At 36.0% G+C, this 21,764-nt stretch overlaps 3 protein-coding genes across 4 annotated transcripts; all 3 read left to right on the plus strand.

The window, feature by feature from the left end:
- The first annotated feature begins 385 nt into the window (after nt 1-385).
- LOC140829061 (mediator of RNA polymerase II transcription subunit 16-like) lies at nt 386-10,733 on the plus strand. Its single transcript, XM_073192028.1, has 16 exons — nt 386-888; nt 1,751-1,819; nt 1,948-2,036; nt 2,562-2,674; nt 2,859-2,960; nt 3,053-3,137; nt 4,162-4,761; nt 5,257-5,875; nt 6,015-6,094; nt 6,593-6,675; nt 6,858-7,094; nt 7,176-7,347; nt 8,262-8,782; nt 9,175-9,351; nt 9,524-9,901; nt 10,485-10,733. Exons 1-16 carry the CDS (start codon nt 557-559, stop codon nt 10,626-10,628), a joined length of 3,801 nt encoding a protein of 1,266 aa, XP_073048129.1. The 5' UTR covers nt 386-556; the 3' UTR covers nt 10,629-10,733.
- Nucleotides 10,734-13,398: 2,665 nt separating this feature from the next.
- On the plus strand, nt 13,399-16,129 carry LOC140829062 (E3 ubiquitin-protein ligase AIRP2-like). The gene is made up of 5 exons (XM_073192029.1): nt 13,399-13,615; nt 14,282-14,432; nt 14,582-14,648; nt 14,748-14,982; nt 15,496-16,129. The coding sequence occupies exons 1-5, from the start codon at nt 13,524-13,526 to the stop codon at nt 15,704-15,706; spliced, it is 756 nt and encodes a 251-aa protein (XP_073048130.1). The 5' UTR covers nt 13,399-13,523; the 3' UTR covers nt 15,707-16,129.
- Nucleotides 16,130-19,384: 3,255 nt separating this feature from the next.
- LOC140829064 (uncharacterized) lies at nt 19,385-21,668 on the plus strand. Of its 2 annotated transcripts, XM_073192032.1 has the most exons (5): nt 19,385-19,631; nt 19,707-20,000; nt 20,106-20,228; nt 20,525-20,815; nt 21,216-21,664. In XM_073192032.1, the coding sequence occupies exons 2-5, from the start codon at nt 19,737-19,739 to the stop codon at nt 21,420-21,422; spliced, it is 885 nt and encodes a 294-aa protein (XP_073048133.1). In that variant the 5' UTR covers nt 19,385-19,631; nt 19,707-19,736; the 3' UTR covers nt 21,423-21,664. The 2 variants fall into 2 exon arrangements, with proteins under 2 accessions (XP_073048133.1, XP_073048134.1); XM_073192033.1 differs by lacking the exon at nt 19,385-19,631 and having other exon boundaries at nt 19,638-20,000; nt 21,216-21,668.
- The last annotated feature ends 96 nt before the right edge of the window (nt 21,669-21,764 follow it).

The following is a 21,764-nucleotide window of genomic DNA, read 5'->3' on the forward strand; positions in this document are numbered from 1 at the left end:
CGAAAAGAAAATAAACCTTTTTGATATGAATAATATCCATCAAATCTTTTAAACACTCTTCAACTACACATTACCATAGCTGAACAGTTTTGGAATCTCTTTTACTTTCAATGTGAGATCAGTTCGTTCATTATCCCTTCGTCTAAAAACATGTTAAAAATCGTTAATTATTCATGTAATCTCATTACATCGACAGTCACCTCTCATCTCCTCTTGGCCCCGGACGTCACATTACATCATCAATACTTATTTATCATCGAGCTATATATACATACGCATTAACTTTTATAATCAAATATTTGTTAAAATTTCAAATCTTCGTTGGGCGTGCAAGTCCACTTTTTTCTATTACAACACTGACATTAAAAGAAAAAGAAACCGTTCGCTTGCGTGGTGGTCTTAAAGAAACCCTAACCCCACCGCCCGCCGAGCGAAGCTCCTTTCTCTTTCCCCAACTACAGTACTTGCTGTCGCCTTCAATTGGGGCCTTTCCCAGCCCACCTCCACACACGCAACTATATTATATTTTAGGGTTTTTGGTCATTTGGTATCCTAGATGAGTAATACTAATAATAAAGCCAATTCGACCCAGTCCCCACAACCACCAGTTGCGGGTGCCAAGGACTCCGAGGAAGACTTCCCTACCGCCACTTATGCCCTCCCAGAACCTCCTTCTGCGGAAAAATCCGATAACTCAGTTTGCGAAGACGATGTGGTGATGGAGGTCGCACCCGAGAAGGATTCGGCGGATGCGTTGTTGAATTCTGCCGATGATCCCGTTGATGAGGATTTTGTGAATCCGGCTACTGTTTTCTGCATAAAGCTTAACCAGCCGAAGTCCAATTTGCTGTATAAAATGAGTGTTCCCGAGCTCTGCCGCACTTTTAGGTGACGTTCTTGTGTTTAGAGCTTGATGGAATGGTTTCGTGTAATGAATTGTAGTTTGAATAATATTTGATGCGTGCAATTCTCGGTTTGGAAATTTGGTATGGTTCAAGAACTTGGTCTTGTATTTCTACTGGTTTTCAGTAGGAAGCTTAATTTCTCGATATTGGGTTTTATTTATACTTCTCGGTACTCTATGTGTCAGTAATGTTGGCAATGAAAGCCTACAGGCAGGGGGATGGATAATTGAACAGGTATAAGGTTTCTATGTGGTCTTGAATCTTGACTTGTCTTCAATTTCGAGATGCAAAAATCTTTGCCTTCTAATTGTAATTTTACAGTTGTTGATGATGGTCGATGAGCTTTTATATATATATATATATATATATATATATATATGATGGATAATTGGACAGGTATAAGGTTTCTATGTGGTCTTGAATCTTGACTTGTCTTCAATTTCGAGATGCAAAAATCTTTGCCTTCTAATTGTTATTTTACAGTTGTTGATGATGGTCGATGACCTTTATATATATATATATATATATATATATATATATATATATATATATATATATATATATATATATATATATATCTGCGGTCCGTTTGCGGTGTTGACCATGCTTTACACTGCTACACTTTTATTATACTGAAGAACCGATTATTTGTTATTCGAAGTATTCTAGTCTTGGTCACGGAGAAACAAATTGTTTGGAATCATTGTAACATGAATCCATATATATATTTTTCGTATTCTTTTTGAAAAGTTGGCGCTACCATTTGTTTCTTTATATTCTTCTTGTTTCTGTTATGTCTTCATTTTTATTACCCTTTTGAGGAGTCATTTTTTTTTATATTGCAGTGCTGTTGCTTGGTGTGGGAAGTTAAATGCCATAGCTTGTGCCTCAGAAACTTGTGCGAGAATCCCGAGGTTTTATTTTCACTCTGTTGTTTTTCTTTCTAAAGTTGGAATGTTTTTGCATTGATGCAATTTGCTCATAGATGACCTGATAGCTCAACGTGTTATCGAACCCTGATTCATTATCATTTTCTGTGTAGTTTGTCTTCGAATCCTCCATTTTGGATCCCTATACATATAGTCATTCCAGAGCGACCGACTGAATGCACAGTTTTTAATGTTATAGCAGGTATCCTTGCAACTTACTCATGATATTGTGTTGTGATGCTGAATTATTCGGAGTTTGCACAATATGACCGTTTACTTAAGCGGCAGGTTTTCAGATCATCCGGGCTTAGTTTTACAGTTATTGATATACTAACTCATCTACCATGTATTGGTTCACAAGTTATTATGTGTGTTGAGTTATTGAAAGTCTCTTAACATCTCTCTGACATGTTGAACAATGAGATGACAATCGGGTTGTGAACTTAACTGCGCATTTTTTGAAGTGCATAAAGTCAGTTTTATTAAATAGGATGAACTGGAGCACCGAAATAGAAACATGATAATGTCTAAGACATGAATTTGTGGGTCTTATAATTCAAACCCAATGAATTATGAGATTCTTTTGAAAATAGTAACTTCTGTACCACTAAAAACGTAAATCATCACTCTGTATCGGAGATTGACGATTATTCGACCATCTCTTCTGGTGGGATACTTATATTTTTTTGTTGTGAATTTTCTCCCTCTGATATTTGATGTTTGACAGATTCTCCTCGCGATTCTATTCAGTTCATTGAGTGGTCCCCGACATCGTGCCCTCGAGCGCTGCTGGCAGCTAATTTCCACGGGAGGATAACCATCTGGACTCAACCTTCTCAGGTGTGCTACTCATGTTGAGCACCTTGAATAAGGAAATAACCATGAACTGTCTCAAATTCAACGATTGTTAATCTATTGAGAAATTAAGTTTTCCCGTAACTGTTATAATTGGTTTTTTACTGTTTCTTGGTTGTACACGAGATTTCTGATTGCCTTCTTTGTATCTGACTGTTTTGATTGTTAGGGACCTGCAAATCTTGTAAAAGATGCTAGTTGTTGGCAGCTGGAATATGAGTGGCGCCAGGATATTGCAGTGATTACAAAGTGGCTTTCAGGAGTTTCTCCAGTACGGAACCTTTTATTTTTTGTTCATTTAAATGTAAGTATTTTTTATTTAATACATTTGCTTTGCTGTTGACATGGTTTGTATAAAATTAGTATAGGTGGCTCTCGGTTAGGTCAAGCGGTTCAACAAAGTCCACATTTGAGGAGAAATTTCTTTCACAGCAACCTCATTCTCCAGGTTCATATTTCTCGCCTAGCTTACTGATTATTTTCATTCAGATTTGAGATCCAGTTTTTCCTTCACATGTTTGCACACATGATATGAAAATCCTTAGATTTCAATGGTCGGTGTTGTTCTCCATTAGGGGTTGAAACTGGGCGAGATTTATCCTGGTTTGTACTTAACAGTTTGCAGCAGATAGGTAAAACTGCTCAGTTTGCAATACTTGGTAGTTGTTTGCTAGTTGGGGCCAAACCTGGGAAGCCTTGTAAGGAAATAAAAACTGGAGTGGACACTGTTTATACAAGGTGCATTATGTTTCTCGCGAGTATTAGACTATTGATATACGTGACCATGACAGTGGTTTGCCAATTAAAACTTTTGTTATCATTGATATTCTGTTCTTTGCCAATTATGAGTAAAAGGTCATCAACCCTCTCACCCATCTACAAAGAAAAAAGAACGAAAAATTACCTTGACCCTAAATGTAAGAGAGAGAAACAACTGTGGAAGAATGAAGAATTTGTTTTTGAAATGCTTCTTTGAGATTGAATGTAAGAATTGAGAGAAACTCAGCAGAGAAAATAGAAAATTATTCTAGTCACAAATGGTTGAGTCATAGAACTTTAACTTATATACCATGCATTGATTAAGAATAAACATGCTCTTCACGAGCTACTATATGTTATTTACAGTGATGTATGATTTGCAATTATTTAATTGGCCAAAGCTAAATTCCGGGCTTAGTAGTCCCCATCAGTCGCTGCTCACAATTGGCATTTGCAAGTTCCATCTATGCTTTCAATCTGCTTATGATGTTGCGCTTTCCTCTGTGCATCACCTTTCCTGCATATAGCAATATATGTACCACAAGATGCAGTTGATAAAAATCTGAAATTCAAAGCTATTGCTCTTTTAATTGACTATTTGCAAATGTAGCAGTTCATTTGATTAAATTAGCAACTATACACCGTCAATTATTTATGGATCAAATTTTCGTGTTTATTCGTCTCTGAGCAGTTTCCTTTGGTTTTGGCAACAGCTGGTTGGCCAAATTTTCTCTGTGTCTGCACTGTTTTCTCATCGGGCTCTGTTCAGATCCATTGGTCTCAGTGGCCACCTAATCAGAGTGGTGTGCCATCTAAGTGGTTTTCTACAAGTAAAGGGCTTTTGGGAGCTGGGCCTAGTGGGATTATGGCTGCTGATGCTATTGTGACGGATTCTGGAGCCATGCATGTGGCTGGTGTTCCGATTGTGAACCCCTCGACTGTTGTTGTTTGGGAAGTCACTCCTGGCCCTGGGAATGGTTTTCACGTTACTCCAAAAGCAAGTGTGAATAATGAAGTCCCACCACCATCACTTAGCCCTCCTTCCTGGGATGGTTATGCTCCATTGGCTGCATACTTGTTGAGGTGGCAGGAGTATCTGTTGTTAGAAGCAAAGCATGGCAAGAAACAGGCTGAACATGATTGCAGTGATATTGTAGCACTTCATTGTTCTCCAGTTTCAAACTTTTCTGCATACGTGAGTCCTGAGGCTGCAGCTCAATCAGCTGCGACTACAACTTGGGGTTCTGGTGTTACTGCAGTTGCCTTTGATCCAACACGTGGCGGTTCAGTGATATCAGTTGTCATAGTTGAAGGTATTCTTTTGCGCAAATTCAAGCTGTGTGTGTGTGTGTGTGTTTGTGTGCCTGCTGATTGATTTACTATTTGATGGTCCAAGCTGTTGGTCTTTTGATGCGGCATCAAAGTTTATTCGCGGATCCATTCTTGCCTTTTAGATTTCATTTGCTATTGCCGATCTCTATCCATCCCGTTTCTTTTTTCTCCCTTGTCTCTGTCATCCGCTCCCTTATCTCTGCCCTCCACCCTATTAACTGCAGCCGACATCGATACATAACATTGGAAAAGGAAAAGAAATATCAAAATGTTTCTTCATCTACTATTCTTGAATCATTCTTGTATTATATAATTTACTGGCTTGTTCTTATGTGCCCTTGATGGATTTGAATTCAGAGTGTTAAGTGTTTTACATCTATTTTAAAGCATCAATTATCAGCATCCTCGTTATCGTCCTTCGGGCATATTTCCTTTTGTGTTTATTGATACATTGGTCTGTTACGTTGATGGTACAGGGCAATACATGTCCCCTTATGATCCTGATGAGGGTCCTTCTGTCACTGGATGGAGAGTTCAACGTTGGGAATCATCTGTTGAGAACGTAGTGATCCATCAGATATTTGGAAACCCTAGTTCCAGCTTTGGTGGACAGGCACCTAAGCAGACAGTTTGGGTGAGTAAAGTAATCAAATGCATTCCAGCATCCAGCGAATTCAAGGGTCCTATAGCAGCAACTGTTGGATCAGTCTCTGATGGGAAAAATACACCAGAATTTGTTCCCGAGGCTTCGAAGAGGGTCAGTTTCGATCCTTTTGATCTTCCTAGTGATGTTAGAACGCTTGCGCGAATTGTGTATTCTGCGCATGGTGGTGAAATTGCGGTTTCTTTTCTACGGGGCGGAGTTCATGTCTTCTCTGGTGCAAACTTCACATCTGTTGATAACTATCAGATTCATGTTGGCTCTGCTATAGCTGCTCCTGCTTTCTCTTCTACGAGTTGCTGTTCTGCTTCTGTTTGGCACGATACAAGCAGTGATTGCACCATACTAAAAATTATCCGTGTTCTTCCACCTCCTGGTCCTATTAGCCAGGCGAAAGTTAATTCTGCTTCATGGGAGAGGGCTATTGCAGAGAGGTACCCTAATAATTAGTTGTGAGTTTGCCGCTGAATTTGGTCACATAGGACAGTTTCAGATACTTGATTTTATTGTGAGTGGATTTGGTTTTTAGGGCATCTGGATACTTAATGTTTTGCTGCTGTCTTTTCTTGGCAGATTTTGGTGGAGTCTATTGGTGGGGGTTGATTGGTGGGATGCTGTTGGCTGTACTCAGAGTGCCGCAGAGAATGGTATTGGTACGTATATTTAATCTGTATTGATGGGAGAACTATTCTGTCCAATTTCATGGTGACTTGAGAGTGTAGGTGAAGAACAAATGGCCAGACGTGATGAAAAGGGGTGACATGTGTTCATGCGACCAAGTAAAATGACTCTATGATCGATCCTTCTATGATAATGTTTATGCTATTCAATTCAGTAGGGGACGGAGGATATTTTTTTCTAAAACACAATCTTATCTTAATCTTTCAAGTATAATGCACATTATCATTCTACTAAGGGGTCTGTTTCGTAATGAAGAAATAGTTCAATCAAGGGTACAGTGGTCAGTGTTCCATAATTTTCATTACTTGGAGAATTTAATGATAATTATATGTTTTAGTCTGCTAAGGATTCTATATGACGACAAGTTTAAGAAGCCAAAAAAATCTCATCCATATGGCTTCTGCTCTTAGGAATCATATCCTTGCTTCCTGATTTTTGTCTCTCGCTGACGGTCCAATATGGTATTCTAGTTTCGTTGAACAGTGTTATTGCTGTGTTGGATGCTGATTTCCACTCCCTTCCGTCCACTCAACACAGAGAGCAGTATGGACCTGTAAGTCTGATTGATGGTCATGTTCACGCGTTGTATTTTTAGTTAAGCCTGTACTTTGAGGAGGCACTTTTTTGGTTGGTTGTCACGTTCATGCTTAGTATTTTTAGTTAAGCTTGTACATTGATGAGCTACTTTTTAACCCAATTCTTCTTAGTATCTTATGATGTGTATGGATGATGCAGAGTCTGGACAGAATAAAATGCAGGCTACTAGAAGGTACTACAGCTCAAGAGGTTCGAGCTATGGTTCTTGACATGCAAGCAAGGTTGTTATTGGACATGCTTGGCAAAGGAATTGAATCAGCATTAATGAATCCATCTGCCTTGGTGCAAGAACCATGGCAAGCATCAGGCGAGACATTGTCTGGTATTGATCCCGAATCAATGGCTATTGACCCATCTCTAGTCCTTAGCATCCAGGTGTAGTTTTAGACACTTCAATTTCCCATTATATCCCTATTTGACTTGTTTTTGAACTAATTATGCCATCCTATATTGCAGGCTTATGTTGACGCAGTCCTTGATCTAGCATCACACTTCATCACACGTCTGCGACGTTATGCGAGTTTCTGCCGCACTTTGGCAAGTCATGCTGCCACTGCAGGCACGGGTGGGAACCGTAATGTGGTGACAAGCCCTACCCAAAGCACTTCTACACCGGCTACAACTTCGGGTAATTCTACTCTAGAATTCAAGTTTTGCTATTATTTTAGCCTCAGTAGAATGTAAGTTTAATCACAGTTATTAAGGGGGTGCGCCTAGCTTCTCTAGCCACAGCTGTGGCTCCCAGAAACCTTCTGGCACCTCGCTTTCCAGAGATTTATCATTTATCTACGTGCATACCTTTCTCGAGGCGTAAGTTGTGTGTAAAAAGTGCAGCAGCACACCTTTCTCAAGTTGTAAGTTGTGCCTAAAATGCAGTGAGGCGTTTTTCAGGTTCTTATGGTAGAATAAAAATCCAGTGGCATATGTACCGTGCATTTAAAAAAAACACAGGCCCTGCTCAAAAGTCACTGCTTTGGTTTTTGTTGAAAATAAAAACCTCAAGGCCCAGTCCAAAACCCTAAATCTGCCATTACCAGTCTCTGAACGCTATTAATTCCAAAATCACCATACTGCAATTACTTCCCAGTCTTCCATAAGCCCTGACCCCTGTGATCGACTTCCAAACCCTGATGAGTTTTGTCTCCGTGTTAGGATATTCTGGCATTGTTAGCTTTGACTCGGTGCTTGCTGTTGTTTCATGTGTGTGTTGTTTTAGGTGCTATTCTCTCGTATATGCTTGTTTGCAGTTTTCCTCGTTTTATATTTTTGTCCTGTCATGGGACTTCTTTCTGCATTTGGTCAGAACATTGGAAAAGTTTACTGTTGTTTTTTCAGTTAAAAACCCCACGTTTCATTTCCAGTGTTTAAACACGAAAATATCATTGTCATTCCTGATGCGCCTGATTTTGGTGACTACCGCCTAAGACCTAAGTATAGATGTGAATGACTGACTTCATGTTCTATTCTTCCTAATTCTTAGCTAGGCCTCTCTATTTTCTCAAATTCCGATGTCTGACGCAAGCTGAATTTTTTTTTGCTCAGGTGCGCAAGGTGGAACTGTAAGCTCTACGGGAAGCACTCAGATGCAAGCTTGGGTACAAGGAGCAATTGCCAAGATCAGTAATACACCTGAAGGGGTTCCTAGTTCTGTACCAAGCCCCATAAGCGGTCCTTCAACTTTTATGCCAATAAGTATCAACACTGGAACATTTCCAGGAACTCCAGCTGTTAGACTTATTGGAGACTGTCATTTTCTTCACCGGCTATGCCAACTTCTACTGTTTTGTTTTTTCTTCCGGCGAACACAATTACCGCGGTTTATTGGGGCTGCTCAAAGAAATACTGATTCAACAATCCAAAAACCCCAACCTGGGGTGCAAGGCAAATCAGAAGAAACACACACAGTTACTGCAAAACCAGCTACTGCTGTAGTCAGGTTGGATGAAACACAAGCCGCAAGAACTGCACAGGTGGGAAATGGGCCAAAGGGACCTGAAGAAGGTCCAACCAGTCGGTCAAGATTAGGTTCTGGCAATGCTGGTCAAGGATACACCTTTGAGGAGGTATGCAAATACATGCAAAATTTACATGGAAAAAATGAGCAACAAGAATGGATGTGGCAGACTTTTTAAAGTTATCATATGATGTCATCTTATGGAAAAGGGGAAAATGAAAAGGAAGATTTCTCTTTCTTACTTAATTCAAAACTCGCATAAAATGGGCCTTATTCTTATTTTTTGTGGGTGGGGAAGGAAGCGTAGATTCGTCATTGAGAACCAAGATATTGAAGGCTTAACTGTAAGAATTAGATTTGCATCCAGCTAAGAATAAGACCAATTTCACATTGGTTGTTTGCAGCCATTGGGTCACAAGGGGAGCCTTTGTTTTTGGAAGTTTCTATTTTTGTATACTCTGTCCTCTTAATATTCTTAGTTTTATTACGACTGCCATGCAGGTGAAGGTTCTATTTCTTATACTTATGGATCTCTGTCGGAGGACATCAGGTTTGGTACATCCTCTGCCAGTTTCCCAGGTGGGGAGCAGCAACATTCAAGTCCGGCTTCATTATATTGATGGAAACTATACTGTTTTACCAGAGGTTGTGGAAGCATCACTTGGCCCTCATATGCAGGTACTTGTCTTTTGATACAGAACATTTTCCTAGTTGATGGCTTCTTGTACCATCATCCACCAGTTTTCTGGGGTGAAATTACACCTAAACGCACAGCCTATGAATTTACAAACCAATATCTTGATTTCAAAGATGCACATTTTCATCCATAAAAATCGTTCGTTTTGAGCAGAATATGCCCCGGCCTAGAGGTGCAGATGCTGCAGGTTTGCTTCTCAGGGAGTTGGAACTGCATCCTCCAGCTGAAGAGTGGCACAAGAGGAATATGTTTGGTGGACCCTGGTCTGATCCGGATGACACGAGTCTCTCAGATGATAGTTCTAAATTTAGCACCTCAATGGATTTACTCGACTCTGCTTCATCTGAGAATGGTGATGCTTATAATGGAGTTTATGGCTTGTGGCCAAGGAAGCGTAGGATCTCTGAAAGAGATGCAGCCTTTGGACTGAACACATCAATTGGTTTAGGAGCTTATTATGGTATCATGGGATCCAGAAGAGACGTTGTAACAGCTGTTTGGAAAACTGGACTTGAAGGAGTGTGGTACAAGGTATAGTCATATTGGATGTTGAACTCAACATACTGTTGGCCTATCATTCTTTTTATCCGCCATTGTTAGTCTTAAAGTAGCAATTATTTTCTCAGCTTTCTTTTAGTGCCAGAATGTCTTGTTAAAAGTTTCTTTGCATATATATATGCGTGTGTATTAATCGAAAGATGATTATGATCAATGGAAAGATGTTTATGATCAATAGAAATCTAACCTGAGCATAATCACTCTTTTTTAACGTCCCAGATGAATATTTAAAAATTTTGATTGTTGTAACTTATTTCTGTTTTATTTTTTTCTATTTTGAATGGCTTCATCCATAATTGGAAATGACGCAGTAAATTGAATTTCCATGTGTAACATTTAATTGCCCGAATTGGTACAGTGGAAAGTCATTCATCCAGCCGCTTCTTGTTGTTCAAACTCGATGTATATAGTTAAAGCTTATTGTCCCATGATGGATAATATCCAAAAACGTTGTATCTTTGCTATTCAAATACAATAAACTAAGTTGTAGTCTCGTCTTATGTGTGGATCCTTGATACATGTATGTACTCATCTATTGTCTTTGTTACTGATCCAGTGCATCAGATGCCTGCGGCAGACATCTGCTTTTGCATCTCCAGGTGCGGGCAATACTAATCAGAATGAGAAGGAGACGTGGTGGATCAGCCGCTGGGCATATGGATGTCCCATGTGTAGTGGAACATGGGTTCGAGTTGTGTAGCATCTGTCGGACTTTTCTGTTCTACAACACGCTAATGATCTTGATACGTCACATGTGGCTTGCTTATTCATGGAAGGTACAGTTTCTTTTGAAGATGTATGTAGAGAGAACAACTCGGAGCTATGACTCCTACTTTGCCCTTGCACATGAAAAAGACTATGTATGCTACGTGAATCATTTGTTTCTGTAAGTAACTGGAACTTAGGTTTACCATAAACAGCATATAGGGAACAGTACCGTGGGGCGTCTACAACATACAATTTAGGCATTGTATTTGTATGCTACCATGGCTAACTTCACTAACCCAGGACTAGGGATTAATTGATAATGTGTGGCGTTGATTTATTGTGTCGAATGTAAGTATGCCTTACGTCAAAGTTGAATAGGAAAATTACCATGTAATAATAGTTATCTGGTTCACTTTCGTCAGTAAATGTATCTTGACGTATTTGTAAAATGGGTTCGTTTTTTTTACCGCTGACTATGCATCCTTGCTCGCCAGTTTTCTAGTGAACATAGATATCAAAATTGGCATATATTTTATGGCGAGAAACGTAATTTCATTTTAATACTTTTAAGGGTCCATTTAATGGTGAATAATTTTATGTTATGGAAAGTCATAAAGAGTTACGATTCAACATATCATATAAATTTGTGAGTAAATTTGAAATAAATTATAAGTATATCATGTCACGAATTCGAGATTTCGTGAGATTTTGTATTCAATATATCATGAGATTTTAATAAATTGAATTTTTGTGATGTAAAATTTTTTGTTAATATCATGTGCTAATTTGATTACAATTCACAGGATACATATTTTAAATATGAAAATTGAACCGGTGATAATCTTATGAATCAGAAAGTATTCTACAGGAGCAGGAGCACCTTTTTCTATATATAAAAAACTTTTATTAATTTTTCGTTTTAATTAATGGTAAAAACTTGTGTGAGACGGTCTCACGGGTCGTATTTGTGAGATAGATTTCTTATTTGGGTCACCCACGAAAAAGTATTACTTTTTATGGTAAGTGTATTACTTTGTATTGTGAATATGGGTAGGGTTGACCCGTCTTACAGATTATGATCCGTGAGACGGTCTCACATGAGACCCACTCTTAATTAATTATAAATCATGCCAAATTTTATTCCTCGTGACCGGAAGATAGTTTTGTAAGTATTATGATTTCAAGATTAAAATATTCAAACCCATCGATTTTATTTTATACGAATTGTCTTTTTTTAAATGGATATTAAAAAAATTGGGTATAAAAGTAAAACTAATTGCAATGTAACAATCAACAGAACGAGACGTAAACCTAACGTAAACCCCTATTATAGACAAAAGAATAAAACAAGAGACAGCCCACTATGTGCCTATTTATAAATAAATAAACAATAATTTATTATTCTTAAAATAATTATCCGATAACATATGTATATATATAATAATATATTAAGTCAGCGGGGCATTAGTTTAATATATATATTATATTCTTTATAGTGCTGATATTTGACAAAAGTCCTTCACATTTCATTATATATATTTGTGCATACATTATTTTCTATAATTAATTAGATTTATATTAAATATGAGTAATATTATTATTGTAAAAATTATTAATGGTCTAAATACAATTTAAAGTTATTACTAGGGGCATAGCCAAGATTTTAAAATAGGGTGGGCTGAAATTGAAAATGTAAATATTATTTAATGTATTTTTCAATTTTTTATAATATGAACTATATAAATTTTAAAAATCATCTTGAGAATTTAATATATCAAGATACATGATAAATATCATTTATAATAATGAATTTTTAAAATAAATTCATAGTAAAGTAAGTAAAAAAATTGAATATACATATATCATTATTCATTCAAATAATTTAATTATATAATTTTGTACTCTAATAACTATCAGTTAATTTTATTATTATTTAGTACTTATATATTTTTAGTTTATTCAATATATTTATGTAAATACATATTTATAATCAGAATAACACACACACACATATATAATGTGTAAGATCAGAATGCATAAATATATAAATTAAGATAACCACATATATCTAATAAGCTCAAATGCTATATTATTTAAAACTCATAGAAATCCATCTATAAAAATTTTGTTCACTAACTAAAATTCCTAAAATACATAAATATATATACATATTAATCGCGAGATCTGGTTAGAACACGTTGCAATTTGAATTAGTTATATTTAAATAAAATCGTACTATAATTATGAAAAATAGAGATAAACTAATAAAACAATAAAATTAAAAAAGCCCAAATATCTTTTAACCACCATTTTATTTTTTTTAAAAATCAAAATATGTCCTAAAAATTCAAATATGTCCACGATCCATCAAACAAAATATTGGATTCGATTTTGAATCGTATCTCTCTTTCTTTCCAAATCAATTGTTTGGAATTAGTAAATATACAAAAGAATTGCCAAAAATAACTGAAAATATGCTTTCTTAAAATAATAATAATAATAATAAAATAAAAAAGAATATTATCCATGGATTGTGTCCTGCCAATTCAACCGAAGATAAGGCCATGCTTGATAGCAACATTCCCACCTTATTCTATATTTATAAAATGTTTATTAAAAATAATTATTTAATAAATAAAATATTACTTATTTTATTCTTTAAATAATAAAATAATAATATTTTTGCTTGGAAACTTTCTAGAGAGAGAAACCAAATATTATTATTATTTATTATTAATAAGTGAAAATTCAGAAATATCTTCTTACTCTTTCCCCTTCACTGGATAAATTAATCTTCATCTACTTTAGGGTAACTGATCAAAATTGATGGTCATTTTATTCATATATCTCCCGAGGTCTAAATAAGTTAAGAGGAGTGGTGGCCGAGATGTACGTTAGCGGCGGCGGCGCTCAAGTGCGGAAGTCGTTTAAGGATTCTCTGAAATTGCTTGAAGCAGATATTCAGCATGCTAATACTCTGTAACCGATCTTCCTTTGTATCTGATTACGAAGTTTTCAGTTTTTTTGGTCTTTATGAGCACTTTGTTTTTGTAAAAGTATTTGATGAGCAGTCTATTTTGTTCACTTTTTGGTTTGAGTTTCTGTTTGTTAATTGCTTATTGTTTTTTTTTTAAACAAAAATATATGTAGTTTTTAGGTGTTTTCTTTTCTTTTCTTTTTCCCCGAATTTTTTTTGTCTTTCTAGCCTTCAAGGACTGGAGCACTGGCCGTTGAGAATTAGATATTTTCATTTTTAGGCCCTTCTTTTTACTCAACTTGAATTAGATATTAAGGAAGGTTTAATTGAATAATGCTGGGCTGAATCTTTCTTGGTTGCTTCTTTTTGTGATAAAGGTATCATTTTCAGCTCCAACTAACTGCTGTTTTGAATTTTTGAATTGTTTGCTTAGGAGCATTTGAGGTTTGTTCATGATTTCTAGTGATGAGCTCTGTGATGATATGGAATCAATTTGCGTCTAGATTGATTGAAGCTTTTGCTAAATTTTCTTGTGTCTGTTATACTTGTTGATATGTTTATTGGCAGTTTTTGCTTGATTTCTTATAGTGTTTTTTGCTTTGTACGAGTTAGATACTCTGTTGAAAATTTCATATTTTTAAAAATTGGAAATTTCGTTGGCATTGTAGGGCATCTGATTTTTCACGTGAGTATGATGGCGCTTGCCTACAAATGAGGATGTCATATAGTCCAGCGGCGCACTTTTTCCTTTTCTTGGTGCAGTGGACTGACTGCCACCTTGCTGGTGCACTTGGATTATTGAGAATCCTGATATATAAAGTGAGTGTTTGTTTATCGCCCACCTCCCGTTATTTTTTGTGTAAAGTACTTTCAACCTAAAGGTGTTGCTACTTGTTGTCCTCGAAGAATTTACCATCTCTTGCCCAATAATGCATGCAATCAATTGATCAAACTGGACCATGGCGCAGGTATATGTTGATGGCACCACCACCATGTCCACTTATGAGAGGAAAGCCAGCATCAGGGAATTTTATGGTAAGCTTAAGTTTTGCTTGCAGATAGCAGTTTAACTTAAAGAGGCCTATGCCCTATAGGTGACGTGGATCCTGATGTGCAATTATGTCTTCTTTCCAGCCATTATTTATCCCTCTTTATTGCAACTTCAAAGAGGTGTTACTGATTCAGAAGATAAAAAGCAGAAAGCTGTGTGTTTCGAGAGATACAGGCGAAGAGATGAAGAAGAACATAGGCACTGTTCTGATTTAGATATTGAAAGGGAAGAAGAATGTGGAATTTGTATGGAAATGAACAGTAAGGTAGTCCTACCAAATTGCAACCATGCCATGTGCCTTAAATGCTATCGGGACTGGTACGTTCTGCCCCCTACTTTTTTTGTGTACGTCTCTTGGATCCGTGTGAAGAAACATACAATTTTGTTAATTTCATTCTTGGAGTGTCTTGTACGTGCTTTCCTGATCTCCCATGTCCTATGATCGATACATAGGAAATTGGTAACTTTTTTACCTGTTTGGTCATTGGTGTCTATGGAATATTTCTGATAAAATGAGAGAGACAGTAATCGTGTCTTCTGAATCGCTCTTATTTTTCCATTTACTTGTGTTCTATTGTAAAGTTCATAATTCATTGGCAGAGGAAATTCTGAGGCCTCCACTGAGTTAGTTCCATGTCACAAGCATTGGTTGTCAGAAATCGGAATTTATCGTACCGATTTTGTGAATCTTATACATGTGGGCTCACACAATGTTGTGGAGAGTAGAGATGCCATTCTTTCATAGCATGTTATGCATCTGATGCTTTTCGCTTCTCCATTTCATCGATTTTTTACTTCTGGTTGGTAACATGAAAGCTCTTCTAAGTGCAGGCACTCAAGATCACAATCTTGTCCCTTTTGCCGTGACAGTTTAAAGAGGGTTAACTCTGGCGATCTATGGGTTTTTCTGGATAGCAAAGATGTGATAGACATGGGGGCTATAACAAGGGAGAATTTGAAGCGACTGTTCTTGTATGTTGAAAAACTGCCTCTGGTGGTCCCTGATACTCTATTTGATGCTTATGATACGCATGTGAGGTAATTAATTTGCGTTTTCTGCAAAAGGCTGGGCAATGATCAACTCTAGGGGAATTATCATTCTGGATCAAGAAATGATTGTTCAAAATTTCATAATAGCGGCTTGTGTGGTTTATTCCACCTCTGATAAGAACCCAGCTGTGATTTATTACTGGCAGAGGTTTAAGCTTTAGGTAGAAACAGGGGAAGGTAAATATAATTTCCATCCAAAAAAATGTAAATTCTTGTACAGCTTGAAGTCTGCTTATTGAAGCTATTTCAGAATTTCTGAGAAAATAATCTTCTGTTTCTTTGTATTTATGGAATCGTCTTTACATCTAAGTGTTGTAAAATGTATATATTTCTGGTCGTGATGTTGTAATTTCAAGAACCATTTTGGGTGTTTTTTCCCTTTGAATTCGATTATACGGTTCAAATTTCATTGTAATCTCTGTACCATCATCTTGTTGCGCAACTCTGGTGGTGCATGTGTAGTTTTTAGTGGAGTGGTCCCTCTTTGCAAGGACCAGTTCCGTGACATATTTTATGATTTTAAAGACTCGTTTAAAAATGTTAAGCTTTGAGGATCTGAGAAATATTATCCGGTGTATTGTATCGAAAGATCACTGCTGTGTGTCCTAACAACTTGTGTTGGTATTTGGTATGAGTGATATATCTATTTCAATAGTAATTATTTGTGTGCGCTTCTTTGTAAATTGACATCTATCTTCTGGTCATATTCGATTCTTATCCAGTTGGTAGATAAGCATACAGAAAGGACCCCTGAAATTGGGTCCCTTCATTTCATCTCACCAACTTAAGATCTCGACAGATATGACTTTTATTCATGTTACCCAATTGTTTAGACAAGGGTGCATCCCAATCAATGATTGCTTTGAATTACAAGTTCTGATTAAACTTTGAGTGCGCATAATTTTCTGTTTTGGTTTGTACAAAACAATCTCATCATTAATCCTTCTCGTCGATTTGCATTTTTATTTTTGAGAATTCATTGGATAAGTAAAAAATAATTACATATAAGCATGCTTAATGAACTTGAACCAGTTTGTTAAGCCCGGAACGAGGACCGGTACGGATGAACGAGACCCGAAACTGCCTCCAATCCATTAATTGGTTCAGTATTTCCTGAACCAGGTCAAAAATCAACTATAAAAAAAACAAGGTAGTTTTTAATATTTTCACACTATTTTTTACAACTTTACTTTTCTCTACAATCAATTTTCTCTCTTTGATATCATTTGTCAACATATATTCAATACATTTTGTTATACATTTATGTATACTCAATATTCCCTTTATAATTATTTAGTTACTATTTCGAAATTTACGCAAATAAATAATTCAAATTTCAATAGTGCCATATTCTAAATGTCGTGGTGGTGGTGAATACATTTTCGACTTTAGTCAACATTTTTGGCTACTTCTTCGATTTCGATGAAGTTAAACTTGGTCACGAGGAGGACGAAACAATGAAACTTCCCAACAAAGATGTAGGGATACCATCGTCTGCTCGAGCAAGCAACACAATGGTAACAAGCACGATGACAACTCGAGCAAAGAGAAACAAAGTTGGATCACTTCGATGTTAAAAAAACAATGCATGAACAACTCTTTTATCGTATGTAAAATTTGCAAAACCAAATATTCTTACAAAACGGTTGGTAGTTTCGGTGGCATCGACACTTTGAAAAAATATTTAGTCAATGTACATAAATTTGACTCCGATACTTTACAATCATTCAGTAGGGAATCAACCCAACAACAATTAATACTTCAAGTGGTAAAACTTTTACAATTATAAAAGAAATATCTCGATAAGTCATCATTAAATATGTTACGAAATGTTGTCAACTTTTTATAATAAATGAAGAAGAAGATTTTATTGAATTTACTGGTAATATTCAACTTGATTTTTATAATATTTCTATGTACACATTTAAGAAATTTACTTAAAATCGCATCTTTCAAATATTTCTTGTAGAGTTAGTTTGAGAACTGATATTTGAACTCATTTGATACATGAAACTTATCTTGATGCATGTCATTGGATTGATAAAACTTGAACTATTCAAAAAATAATTTTAGGGCATGATTATTTAGAATTGTCACAAAACACATATTATAGTTGTATATGTTTTAGATATTGTTAAGATTTATGGAATACAAAATAAAATAACGTTGATCACATTAAATTATGCAAGTGATACTCTTGCGATTAAATACCTTAAAGATTTATTAAAGCCAATTTTAGATGGTGATTTGTTTCATGTTGGATGTATATATCATATTATCAACTTATGTGTTAAAATGCACATGTGACGAGCATGTATTTATTGTAATAGAAAATTTTAAAGTATGTGAAAAATTATTGCATGAAAGAAAACATGGACGTGATTAGAAAACATTAGTCGAATCACATGAGATTAAATTTAAAAAATTTCTCATCCATATTGAAAATAGATGGAATTCTTTGTATTACATGTTTCATATTTTTTTTACGTTTTTCAAGATTTAGACTTCATATTATAATAATATCATGGTGGATCTTTAATGTTAACCGACTATGGAAATTTTCATGAACCAATAATATCATGGTAATAATATTTTCTAGAAACTTTATATATTTTAGATTCAGACTTGTAAAAATAATTTATAATTGATGCAAATTTTAAAAATATTAATTTATTTTTAAAACCCTAAAAATAATACAGTCAATTTTTAACCACAATTAGAATGGGAAGATGAGTTTGCTTCAAACGATTGTTGGACTTAGTTGTATTGTCATAATTGATAGGTTTAGTGATTTTTTTTTTTTTTATAATGATGGAACCGACCATTATGTTTAGATGTATGTAGAAACAACTTCTGAATCAACGTACTAACTGTAAAGGATGTTGGCCAAATAATTTGTATTGAGCAAACCTTATTTAAATTTATGATAAAAATTTGTGTGAGACAATCTCACGAGTTGTATTTTGTGAGACAAATTATTATTTTGAGTCATCCATGAAAAGTATTACTTTTTATGCTAACTGTATTATTTTTTATTATGAATATCGGTATGGTTGACCTGTCTCACAGATAAAGATTCATGAGACTGTCTCAAAAGAGACATGCTTTTAACTTATATAGCAAAACTTGAACTCCAGTCTAATTTTATCTGAGAAAATTTTTGGATGACTCATATGACCCAAATGAGAAATTGTTGGAAAATTTATGAGTTGACAAATTATACATGAACATGCTATATAATAACAAACTCAGTCGAATAATATATTTGAATTTTAGGTTTACAAAAAATTGAATTAATTGGTATGGTTCATGAGACCCAACTAAATATGGTATCTTGAAATTCAAGCAAAGAAGTATTGAGTCTTGAAATTCAAGCAAAGAGGGGTATTGTCTCATTTTAAAAAAATTAGTGGACCTCCTGTATTATATAGTTAAATTTGAGCCCTTGATTCTATTACGTGGATAGTGTCCAACATATAAGATGAAATCAACCACTAATATATTCGGATAAGTTCCAAGGTTGTTTTTATCTTGGAACCGGCTTCGACAAGTTCTGGAACTGCCCGACCCAAAATGGACTTAGGTCTTTAAGCATGTCTGACTACATCCATCAGTCTTGGTGGATAATAATCTTCATTTCAAGAAAAGGTGAAAGATGAGACAAAACGAACTAGACGAATTTTGTTGAATCTGTCAGGTTTTGTGAAATTCAAGATTTTTTTTTTTTCATTTTTTTTTTTGCAGTTTAAAATCCGGTTACTGTTCCACCTTTTATTTTGAAACCGTGGAGACGCGCATTGCTAAAAATAGTGTCCTGGCACGCTTTTGAGTGTGGACCTGCAAGTCCAAGGCGTCCGTAGGTGAGATGCACTTGTTCGGATAGAAGCTCCTTCGCCATCGGATATTCACAGAAATCTGTAAGATTTTCCTTTTATATATTTTACTGATTTTGCTGTTTGATTTTCTTAGTGGGTTCACCAAATCTTCTGCAGAACAAGGAGAAAACTTTGGGTTGCATAAAAATGGATTTCGCTAACATGGATCGGAGGCAACTGACGATTGCGGCGTCAGGATTTTCCGTCATGATGACGCTGCACTTAACTTTTCAGCTATTATCTCAGCACTTGTTCTACTGGAAGAATCCCAAGGAGCAAAAGGCCATTATTATAATAATAATGATGACTCCAGTTTACGCTATTGACTCGTTTGTAGGGCTATTAGATTTACGCGGCGGCAAACAATTTTTCAGGCTGTTGGATTCTGTTAAAGAATGCTATGAGGCTTTGGTATGCGGCCTTTTGCGTATTTTTGTTCTTCATTTTTTTTTCTTGTTGATTTTTTGGTTGCTTCTGATAATGTGTGGAATTGTGTATGGTATGGTTATGGAGCAGGCAATTGCGAAGTTTTTGGCTTTGATGTACAGTTACTCAAATATATCCATGAGCAACAATATTGTGCCTGATGAGATTAAAGGGAGGGAGATTCATCATTCGTTCCCGATGACTCTTTTTCAGGTTGGATTTTTCTGTACCTCATCATTTATTTTGCTTTTTGAGATTTGGGTTTAAAAATAACTAATGATGAAAGTTTTGTATTTGAAAGAAAGATTGGATTTTTGCTATGATTTTTTGAGTAGCATTTTACAGCGATTTTCCTACTGAAAGCGCACCATATGCAGTAGGAAGTCTTTGGCTACTTTCACGAGCATAAGCTACGAGATGATGTTATATTGTTACATTTGCTTCAATTTGTTGGAATATTATCAACTTTTTTGAGAGAAATTCCTTTTTTTTTCCCCGGAAATGTGCAGCCTAGGAAGACACATCTAAATCACCGGACATTGAAACTTCTCAAGTACTGGACGTGGCAGTTTGTTGTTGTCCGTCCCGCATGCTCTATCTTGGTGATATTGTTACAAATGCTCGGGATGTATCCGAGTTGGCTCAGCTGGGCTTTCACCATTTTTCTCAACTTCTCTTTTTGCTTAGCAATGTATTCCTTGGTTGTCATCTACCATGTCTTTGCTAAAGAATTGGCACCACACACCCCATTGGCTAAGTTCCTCTGCATCAAAGGGATTGTTTTCTTCTGCTTTTGGCAGGTATCGATTGTTTCCCTTGGTCCCGTCTTAAACCTCATTGAAATTCCAGTTTGGACGCAAATTGTGATAGTGCTAGTTAATTTGCTAGTCATTGTGCATACATGTTTATCTTTTGTGTAGAATTTGGTGTGTACCTTCTCGTTATAAGTTTAAATGACCTCATTAACTGGAGCAGTCGATTTCTATAAGACCGCGAAGTTGAAGTTTACAATTTCAGCTATTGATGAGAGTCACTAAAATTAAATCTTGTTTCATGGATTTCTAACACTCTGTACTGTTGCTTTTTATGGTTCAACTCCATGGATAATAAAAGTCATATCTCGTGAATTAGAACGCCCATATTTGTTCATAGAAATTATTACCTTCTCGTGATTCATTTAATATTTATCTTTCCACACAGGGAGTGGTGCTTGACATCCTCGTGGCAACGGGCGTTGTTAGATCCCATCATTTCTGGTTGGACACAGAGCACGTTGAGGAAGCAATCCAGAATGTTTTGGTCTGTGTCGAAATGGTGTTCTTCTCCGTTATGCAGCAGTATGCATACCATGTTGCACCTTACAGTGGAGACTTAGAAGCAAAGCTTAAGCTACCGAAAAGGGACTAATTCTCTTTTTATGCATCAAAACAAGTGTCTCAAAACGGTGGTGAAACTCTTGAGAAAGTAATTCAGGTTGTGTGTAACCGCAGTATTTTTGTACAGCATATAGTTTTTATTGTTTGGAAACAGTGAATCTCGTCCATCCAAACCATGTGAGGGCAGTGCCCCACATGTAGCATCGACTTAACCCTAGATAACCCTTGATCCAAGATTTGTATGGAATGTGTTTATCTCGTAAAAGCTAACATTTCTCTGTCCCCTTGAAGTAAGGTCGCTCCACGTTTCAAATGTTGTACTTCTCTTCGTGCTGTCAAGTCGTATGTCATTTATTCTTTCTACAATATGAAT

This window comes from Primulina eburnea, chromosome 4, assembly GCF_022965805.1.
Source record: "Primulina eburnea isolate SZY01 chromosome 4, ASM2296580v1, whole genome shotgun sequence".
Taxonomy (NCBI): domain Eukaryota; kingdom Viridiplantae; phylum Streptophyta; class Magnoliopsida; order Lamiales; family Gesneriaceae; genus Primulina; species Primulina eburnea.

What these genes read in the sequence shown, in the direction of transcription:
- LOC140829061 (XM_073192028.1), top strand. Translation starts at nt 557, where the DNA reads ATGAGTAATACTAATAATAAAGCCAATTCGACCCAGTCCCCACAACCA. An exon ending in AGTTTTTAATGTTATAGCAG is followed by an intron (nt 2,037 to 2,561) that starts GTATCCTTGCAA and finishes GATGTTTGACAG; the next exon opens with ATTCTCCTCGCGATTCTATT. An exon ending in CACTTGGCCCTCATATGCAG is followed by an intron (nt 9,352 to 9,523) that starts GTACTTGTCTTT and finishes CGTTTTGAGCAG; the next exon opens with AATATGCCCCGGCCTAGAGG.
- LOC140829062 (XM_073192029.1), top strand. Translation starts at nt 13,524, where the DNA reads ATGTACGTTAGCGGCGGCGGCGCTCAAGTGCGGAAGTCGTTTAAGGAT. An exon ending in TGAGAATCCTGATATATAAA is followed by an intron (nt 14,433 to 14,581) that starts GTGAGTGTTTGT and finishes ACCATGGCGCAG; the next exon opens with GTATATGTTGATGGCACCAC. An exon ending in CTTAAATGCTATCGGGACTG is followed by an intron (nt 14,983 to 15,495) that starts GTACGTTCTGCC and finishes TTCTAAGTGCAG; the next exon opens with GCACTCAAGATCACAATCTT.
- LOC140829064 (XM_073192032.1), top strand. Translation starts at nt 19,737, where the DNA reads ATGGATTTCGCTAACATGGATCGGAGGCAACTGACGATTGCGGCGTCA. An exon ending in TCCCGATGACTCTTTTTCAG is followed by an intron (nt 20,229 to 20,524) that starts GTTGGATTTTTC and finishes GGAAATGTGCAG; the next exon opens with CCTAGGAAGACACATCTAAA. An exon ending in TTTTCTTCTGCTTTTGGCAG is followed by an intron (nt 20,816 to 21,215) that starts GTATCGATTGTT and finishes CTTTCCACACAG; the next exon opens with GGAGTGGTGCTTGACATCCT.